The following is a 9,370-nucleotide window of genomic DNA, read 5'->3' on the forward strand; positions in this document are numbered from 1 at the left end:
TAGCCATTAGAGAGATGCAAATCAAAACAACAATGAGATATCATCTCACACCAGCAATAACAGCAAAGATAAAAAAACTAGAGGACAATAAGTGCTGGCGAGGATGTGGAGAGACTGGGACGCTCCCGCATTGCTGGTGGGATTGCAAGATGGTCCAGCAACTCTGGAAAGCAATATGGCGCTTCTTCAGAAGGTTGGAAATGGAAATACTTTATGATCCAGCAATTCCTCTACTTGGTGTTTACCCACAAGAAATACGAGCCATAACACGAGTAAACATATACACACCAATGTTCATAGCAGCACTATTTACAATAGCAAAAAGATGGAGACAGCCTAAGTGCCCATCAAATGAAGAATGGATAAACAAACTTTGGTACATACACACAATGGAATAATATGCCACCCTGAAGAACAACAAGGAAGCTGCAAACCACCGCATAACATGGATAAACCTTGAGGACATTATGCTGAGTTAAATTTGTCAGTCACAAAAGGAGAAACACTGTATAGGACAATTATTGAAAAGGAGTAAGAAAAAGAACCCACACTAAAAGGGGGAAAAAAGTATATATATATTTGCTGATCACCAGGATGTATGGGATGAGAGAAGGGGAGGGAGGGAGGGGAAGATATAGAGCACAGGGTAAGGAATACAAGATGGGGGAGGGTAATGGAAGAATAAGGCTGATGGGAGATCAGTTAGGCAGGTCTGCATGGGCTAAATGGGACAGAGGTAAATGATGATGTATGCACAACCTTGGAACAACAGGGCTCCGGGTACTGGGATTGAGGCACGGTTTGAAGGGTTAAAAGAGGGAAATAGTGTTAAGATGCTTGGCTGTCCTTTGAATCTTCGTTTCCCTTTCCTACCATTGTAAAATAGACACATGGGGGGCGGGGGAGGGAGAGAAAGGAATAGCCAAAATCATCACTACAGAAAGCGTGTAAGTCCGTCTTCAGTCTATAACTGATTAGAATACCTTAAAGGGGGCTAGAAGTTGCCCAGTGAAAGAGGCTTCCTGTGGAGCCTTTACCTTGCAAAAGACCATAGGTGGAATCCAAAGCCCCATCCAGAACCGACTGACATAGAAAATTTCCACTGGAAAGGACGAGCAGACCAGCCTGGAGCAGATAGAAGAACAGAAGATACTTCTTGAAAGAAAGACCGGCAGAAAAAGTCCAAAACAATAACGGCAGTCTGATTGATTACTACAAGAACAAGTAAGCTGTTTGCCCGAGAGCCATCAAGGCAAGTGGTCGGGACCCCTCAGAGCAAACCCCATTCTAAGACTGAGACATAAAGGAAATACATGAGCAGGCATGTAGTCTGGATGGTGATGACCACATTGGTCACCGATAAGGGAAGGGGGAAAAAAACAGCAATGAAGTTGCGAGCTAAGGCCAACCACATTCAATAGACCCTCGTGATCCCAGGTGGAGACCTGGATGGCCAGCAGTATGGCAAGACCTGGGGACTCATGGGCCCAGAGACAGCGGCATGGCCACAGAGGATTAGAGTGGAGAATGAAGCGTCCAGCTGATATGAAGTGAGGGGAGAGGTACAAGAACACCCATACTTGCAGATAATACCCACTTGACCTGGTTTCGCTGGCTAGATGATCAGAACTTGACTGGAAGAACAAAGAAGAGGGGAAAAGAAAAAAAAATAACCTGCTACAATTTGATGAGCTTTACCTATACTTGGGGACACTGTTGTTGTTGTTAAGTGCCGTCGAGTCGGTTCCGACCCATAGCGACCCTGTACAGGGTTTCCGAGGGTGTAAATCTTTACGGGAGTAGAAAGCCTCATGTTTCTCCCGCAGCGCAGCTGGTAGTTTCGAACCGCTGACCTTAAGGTTCGCAGCCCGATTCGTAACCACTACGCTACCAGAGCTCCTTATACTTGGGGACATAGTAGCTCAAAAAAGGGAATGAATCTTTACAGCAAGGATCACTCCCACACCCTCAGTACACAGGCTTGACAGGGATGGGCAACATAGACATGGCTACCCAAAATGGGGTGGGGGGGCTATAAAGTCAAGAAGTGACGCTTTCAAGAGGGAGCCTAGTTCCAGATGGGGCGGGGGGGAGGTAGAATCACCGCTGAATGATTTCCAATCTGTTGGAGCCAGGCTGGCGAAAGGAAATGGGGATAAGACTCTTGTGGTACAATAGTGAATAATTGTCATCAGGACTGACTGTGAGTCTAGGAAATACAGAGGTAGATGTTTTTTGACAAAAGGAGGAGAGTGATCAATTTTTCAGCCGAGGAGCGGAGGTCCCTGGGACCATCAAGTGAAAATAACAGTGGGAACCTACCCAGTGAGGCAGTGATGCCAGGGATGGAGACAGAAGATGACATGGACAGATGGAGTGGCCGGGGACACTGGACTCAGGGCAGGAGAAGGGCTGTATTCTGGCAGCCATGGGGGGCGGGGGGGAGTGGACCTGTGTGGTGTACCCTTTGGTGTTATATGATGATGCATGGAGGGGACTGTCATCACTGCAATGAAACAAAGTACGATAAGATGAGTGTAAAGCTGATGTTCTCCCATGTAAACCTCACAATAAAAATTTAACCAAATATATATAGTGGCACTAGTAGTATGGCAAATACTTAGCCTTAAAATATAAACCATGCCTATCTGTAAATTCTCAAAATATGCTTTTTCGTAGATAAGAAGGTTGATAATGAAAAGAATTGTGAAAGTTAGCAGATTTAACTTATCCGATGTTGTGACTGATTATGAAGAAATTGTATCTGCAAGGTACACATACTAAAATTGCTTTAAATATGAAATGCATTGTAAAGCTTTATGCTAATACCTTCAGTGTCCTCTAATAATGCCTTTATTTTTTATATTAAGTCACAGGTCAGAAGATCCAGCTTAAAGCGTAAAGTGAGATATAGTGACTTAAACTATGTTTAGTCATTTTAAAATTGCTTTTTAGTTATATCTACTACATGATACATGTTTTTAATTGTATTGTCTTTAAGGGTAGTTTTTCCTCGCTCTCCTTATTGATACTTTTTAGGACAAGAAGGAAAAATAAAAGAAACACATTTATCCCGGATTAATTTTGCCCTAAGATTGATCCTGCCCTGGTCCTACTAGAAAAATCATTCCGATAGCTTGTAATCTCCCCTTTTCAAAATGGTGTTCTTGGGCATACCAGAGTCGCATGACCCACAGGCAGCACTTCAGGGAAGCTTTGTGTGAAGTAACTCAATTCCTAGTTGTCCAATTGTGAAATGTAGGAGTCGAAACAGGAGTAGGATTGCTGTGTCTCTGGGAAACCTCTCTGGGAACCATTTTTAGGTGATTCATTGTATTAGCGATAGTTTTGGTTGGGTTAGGATGATGAAATCTGTTGTGCTTTATTTCCAGCCCTTAAGAGTGGTGGGAAGAGAGGGTATAATTCTATTGGTTTATGTCACCAAGGTTGGCAGCATGTAAAACGAATACCTCTTGTTTGAGGCATGTACAGAATTTAAATGCCCAATAACTTTCAAGAGAATAATTTCTGGAAAAAGAATAATATTCTGAAAGAGCATCATGTGTCACGGCTTTACCTCTCCATCTCCATGTCTTTTGTTGGATCACATACACAAGGCGTGAGCAGTCACACTCTCTCTACATTTGTGACTATAGCGTCTCTTCTTTTCTATGCTCAAAGAGATGCCTTTCTTTTTCTTCTTTAAAATAGAATATGATCCCTAAAAATGCCCTTATTTACAACAAATAACCAAAAATCAATACTTGTTTTTACGCTGTAGCCAGTTGACACATGCAATTTGTAAGCTTGTTGAACCACGAAGGAAGTTAAAACCTCAAAGGAAAGAAAGGAAAACACTTGCTGCACAGACTGTCTCTCATGGAGACCTAAAGATTCTTGTCAGAATCCTGAGAGCCTATAACATTCCTACCAGAAAACCAGCAGTCAGTAGGTAAGGCAATATACACCAGTTTTTTAAGTTTCAAAAGATCTAAAATGTGATAAACCCATGCTGTCCTATTTGTGCAGCTTTGTACTCTATAGGAATGTTCCATATACATGTAGTTGTTGTTGTTATGTGCCGTGGAGTCGGTTCCGACTCATAGTGACCCTGCACAGGGTTTCCGAGGCTGTAAATCTTTACGGGAACAGAAAACCTACTCTTTTCTCCCACAGAACAGCTGGTAGTTTTGAACTACTGACCTTGAATTTACCAGCCCAATTCGTAACCACTACAGTACCAGAGCTCCTTTCCATATAAGCCAAGTGAAAGTTGAAGTCTTCATTTGTGTAGTCAAGCTTACTGGCATTGCCATGAATGATTAAGAGCTTTCAGAGGTTTGAGGCTCCCAAAATAACTTTATCACATATATTTTGGGTGTGTTTGCTACTTGCTCATCTTTTCATGCTGTACTAAACTGTTGGTTTTCCTATTGTGAAAACTTCTGAAGCTGGTGATACAAACGGCACTATTCCATGCCATCTTCCCCTCTCAGTGCTAGAAGCAGAGAGCTGCAAAGTATAGGTGGAGCATTAATTTTGTACTAGGAAACATCCCAGGAAAGCTGTGAAGCAAACTTGAAATGCTTCATGAAATCAGGATTGTTACAGCTAAACCCTATTCTTTCTGTTTGGTACTTGTCACTGTAGGTGACTTCTGCAAAAATCAAATCTCTCCCTTCCTTCTGTCGGCACTCAGGTTTTGTGTGTCTTGGGTAGAACAGAGATCAGAATGGGTATGCCAATGGATGGCCAAACTAACCAAAGCAAACCCACTGCCAGCAAGTTGATTCTAACTCACAGTGACGCTGTACAAGGTTGTCAAGGCTGTAAATCTTTATGAAAACAGACAGCCTCAGTTGTCTTCTTCGCAGCAACTGATGTATTTGAACTGTTGACCTTGTGGGTAGCAGTCCAGAGCTTATCCCCAGAGCCACCAGGGCCAAATGAAAACCTCATAAATATTAAGTGTCCCTATATATTTAGGACACTCTGAATTTAGTGCCTCTTACACAGGACTTTGAGCTACAAGGTCAGTTGCTCAAAGCCACCAGCTGCTCCTCAGAAACCCTATACACGATCACTATGAATCAAGACCTATTTGACAGCACTTAACCACATTATGGACCTTAGTATATTAGTACTCAGGTGCCTCCAGAATGTTCGGTATGTTTAACATATAGCTCTCTATGTCTAATGTGTGTATTCTCTAACTGCTTAGCTTACAATTATCACATCCCATGGATTTTACCCACGAAAAGCAAACCTTTTGCTTGTTGTTGTTATTGATTTTTATGCATTCCTTTTAATTTTTGATGATTTCCAATTTTCCTAGATTCATACTTCTTCATACATTCAATATTCCAGTGGTTAATGGATGTTTGCAATTGTTTCTCCTCATTTTGGGTTGTGCCCCATGAGCAAATGAAGGTCCTGAAGGCTTTATTCCATTCATGTCGTCGTCGTCGTTGTTGTTGTTGTTGTCAGGTGCCATCGAGTCAAAACCGACTCATAGCGACCCCATGCACAGCAGAACGAAACTATGTCTGATCCTGGGCCAACCTCATTACCGCTGCCACACTTGATGCCATCAATGATGCCATCTGGCTGATCCATCTCATTGGGGGTCTTCCTCTCTTTCTCTGACCCTCCATCTTCTCCAGTGACTGTTCCCTCCTGACAATATGTCCAAAGTATGATAGATGAAGTTTAGCCATCTTGGCCTCCAAGGAGCACTCTGGCTGCACCTCTTCCAAAACAGATGTATTGATTCTTTTGGCAGTCCATGTCATTAGAGTCAACTATATTTTGAGGAGGCAGCTCTTCCCCACTTGTATTTAGAGTGCCTTCCAATGAAGGGGACTCATCTTCCAGAACTATATCAAACAATATTCTGCTGTTATTCATCATGGTTTTCAGTGGCTAATTACTTCAAATTGGTCTGCCTTTCCTTCTTTCTAGTCTGCCTTAGTCGGAAAGCTCCACTGAATCCTTTCCACCATGAGTAACCCTGCTGGTATTTAAAATACCCCAGGCATAGCTTCCAGCATCACAGCAACACAGTATGACAAACAGACGGACCAGTGGTAGTTACTAACTAGTAATCTATAGTTAAATCCACCACTTGCCATCGAGTCATCTCTGATTCACAACCTCCCCATGTGTGTCAGGGAACCGAGCTTCATGTGGTTTTCAATGACTTATTTATCAAAATTATACCACCAGGTCTTCCGTCACAGTAATTTATAGTTAAGCCTCTTATAAGTTTTGTCTACATTTTACAAACTACAATCTTAATTCATCAAATAGAATAGAATGCTCTCAAAATAAATGCACATTTCAGAGGCTAACATTTTAATGAAATGAAAGGCAAAAAACCACCACCACTTTCTAGAAATCATCATTTTGTAAAAGAAGGAATATTGTAATAACAAAAAAGTAGGAAGGATATAGTTCCAAAAATCACTTTCCTTATTATTATTACTATTTTTGCATTTTGTTGAGGAGAAGTGACACTAGTATAGATTGGATCCAGTCCCTAGCTCGGCATTTAGTCACTCTTCTGAAATGGTGATTATTAAATGCTTAGTTCAAACCATCTGCAATATGAGGATCTACAAGCATAGGCAAAATATCCACCAAACTAAAATTAATTAAAGTATATGTCTGGTATTGTTTTCCTGAAGATCCTTGGATATGTCTGCTTATTTGATGTCATCTGTATCTCGTCTCAGACATAAAGAAACAATCAAACCCGTAGCCTTAGAGAATATCTTAAACACAGTGAGTATTTAACCCTTCTGTAAAGCTCAAGTGTTGATTATGAATTATAATTTGTTTCTAATGGGCCTCTTCACATGTAATCTCTTGGGTTTTCAGTTCACTTTTCATAACACAGTAAACATTTTCTTTATATAATTCTAGCCATGTCATTTCCTGCTCTCATGGTCTTTAAATGGCTACAAAAATCTTTAATGATTTGTCCCTGGCCTACCAGTCACTTCACGCCACTCCAGTGTCATATTACTGCTTGTCCTAGCAGGCCTGCATGCCCTGTACATGTCCTGTGCAGGATCTCTTCTTTGCCTGGAATGGTCTCAACATATTCCCAAACTGTTAATTAAGTGAATTTCTACTTAATGCTTCAAAACCCAAGCTCAGGGAATTTTTTCCCCTGTCAATCCCTTCTTATCTTCACCCCAAAAAGTTGGTTATTCTCTCTGTTGGTTATGTCTTGAATTTACAAGGTGATTTCAAAAAGTTCATGGAAAATGGAGTTAAAAGATAATGGAATTTTTCTATGAGTGGTTTGAAGCCTCTCATGTTTCTATTACTTTATTTCTCGTATTTCATTGCAATTATTTATTTCTCTGTTTTTTCCCCCTATTTAGTTTTAAATCCTTAAGAGAAAATTCCATTTATCTTTGAATCCTAGAAAAGCCCATGGTATATAATTGTTGTTGTTGTTAAGTACTGTTGAGTTGATTCTGACCCATGGCAACCCTGTATAGGGTTTCCGAGGAGTAGCTGGTGAGCTTGAACCGCTGACCTTGTGGTTCAAAGTGACTTTGCAGTCTAGCGTGGTATATAATAGGACCAATAAATCTTTACTAAGGAAATGAATGAATAAATAATGCTAATTAGAAAAACTAGAAAAAAGTAAGCCATTTACTTAGCAGTCATTAACAAAATAATTTCATGCTTCTCTAACTTCATCAACTAGATAAAATTATTACAAAAACCTGTTGTTGTTGTTGTTGTTGTTGTTGTTGTTGTTGTTGTTAAGTGCTGTTGAGTTAGTTCTGACCCTGTACGGGGTTTCCGAGGAGCGGCTGTTGAGTTTGAACTGCCAACCTTGCAGTTCAAATCGACCTTTCAGTCTAGTGCATTATCCTACAGCACCACACCAGGACTCCTGCAAAAACCTAGTCAATGTTTACTATTTGTTTCAGGATACTGTACACCCTTTTGTGGAAGTTTCTTTTCAACACACTGTATATCAAACCAACACTGCAAGTGGATCTCATCCATGCTGGAATGAAGAAATTAGTGTGGACTTCATGTAAGTTGGAGTACATTTTCTTCAACACCTAAAAATAGAGCAGTAACAAAATTATTTTCAGAGCCATTATTAAAATTAATGATCTAGATAGACTTCATTCTTTAAGCTTTATAATTTTGAAAAGTTTTATATATACATACTGACATGTGTATATATGTATATACATATATATGTATGTACATGGGAGCTTCAAAAAGTTCTTGGGAAAATGAAATGAAAAGATAATGGTTGGAAGAGGATATTTGTACATGGGTATTTACCTTTGTTGCAAACACACCTAAGAATGTGGTCAGAATCATGAAAACATCTTAGATATTATCAAACATCTTATGGCAATGAGTTCCTGGGCTTGGGGGCTAAGGACCATAGTCTCACCCCTGAGTCTCACCATGATCAGTTGGCATAACATAGTCCACAAAGACAATGTTCTACATCCGACTGTGATGAATAGCGACTAGTGTCTTAAAAGATCTGAGGTGCAGCTATGGTTTCTCCATGTGGGGAAGAAAGAAGAATGATGAAAATTGAAGCTGCCTAGAATCAACCAGTCCAATAAGCTAATGGAGCAGGTAAACATCCGTTACCACAACTATGAGTCCAGAAAACTAGGTAGTGTCCAGCTACCACGACTCTGAAAGGGATTGCATTAGGAGAAGGTCCTGGATAGACTGGAAGGAAATGTGGAACAAATCTCAAAATTATTAAAACAACAACTATAACCATCAGGCTTACTGGTCCAAAAGAGAATGGAAGAACCCAAGACTGGCCCTCAACCACTCTTCAGGTGTGGGACGAAACTCGCACTATTGGCCCAATTTTCAGCCAAGCAATAGATAGGTATATGGGAGATACAACAACACTAGCAAGGTTTGCTCACCCTGAAATGGTCAATCATTCAAGATCAAAAGGGCAACATTTACTTAAGGACCAGGTTGAGAAGGGATGGGAAGGTGAGTGGACACAGGGCAGAAGTGGGATGATTGTTGCATGGAGTGGACTGCAATCATTGTAAGGAAATAAAATATGTCATTTGTTGAATGTAAAACTGATGATCTTTTCTGTAAACCTTCACTCAATTCACAATTAAAAAAAAATGATTGAATTTTTCTATAAACTTGCTGAAGCTCCCTTATGTATGTATATAAAATAATACACAAATATGTAAATGCTGAAGAAAATAATTTTAAATGAAAATTTAAAATTATACCTATATATCTGGTAGCGTAGTGGTTACGAATCGGGCTGCGAACCTTAAGGTCAGCGGTTCGAAACTACCAGCTGCTCCGCGGGAGAAAGATGAGGCTTTCT

At 40.4% G+C, this 9,370-nt stretch overlaps 2 protein-coding genes across 2 annotated transcripts in view; both read left to right on the forward strand.

Annotated features, from left to right (window-relative positions):
- The window catches only part of LOC102818421 (coiled-coil and C2 domain-containing protein 2A-like), a 73,607-nt gene extending 70,712 nt beyond the window's left edge, over nt 1-2,895 (forward strand). The window contains exons 14-15 of the mRNA XM_006831454.1: nt 2,680-2,771; nt 2,871-2,895. Of these exons, the coding sequence (XP_006831517.1) occupies nt 2,680-2,771; nt 2,871-2,895 (117 nt within the window). The remainder of the gene's footprint in view (nt 1-2,679; nt 2,772-2,870) is intronic.
- A 3,825-nt stretch (nt 2,896-6,720) lies between these two features.
- CC2D2B (coiled-coil and C2 domain containing 2B) overlaps nt 6,721-9,370 on the forward strand; it is a 68,003-nt gene continuing 65,353 nt past the window's right edge. Inside the window, exons 1-2 of the mRNA XM_006831182.1 lie at nt 6,721-6,783; nt 7,953-8,062. The gene's annotated coding sequence lies outside the window, so the exon portion shown is untranslated. The remainder of the gene's footprint in view (nt 6,784-7,952; nt 8,063-9,370) is intronic.

This window comes from Chrysochloris asiatica, unplaced genomic scaffold, assembly GCF_000296735.1.
Source record: "Chrysochloris asiatica unplaced genomic scaffold, ChrAsi1.0 scaffold00003, whole genome shotgun sequence".
Taxonomy (NCBI): domain Eukaryota; kingdom Metazoa; phylum Chordata; class Mammalia; order Afrosoricida; family Chrysochloridae; genus Chrysochloris; species Chrysochloris asiatica.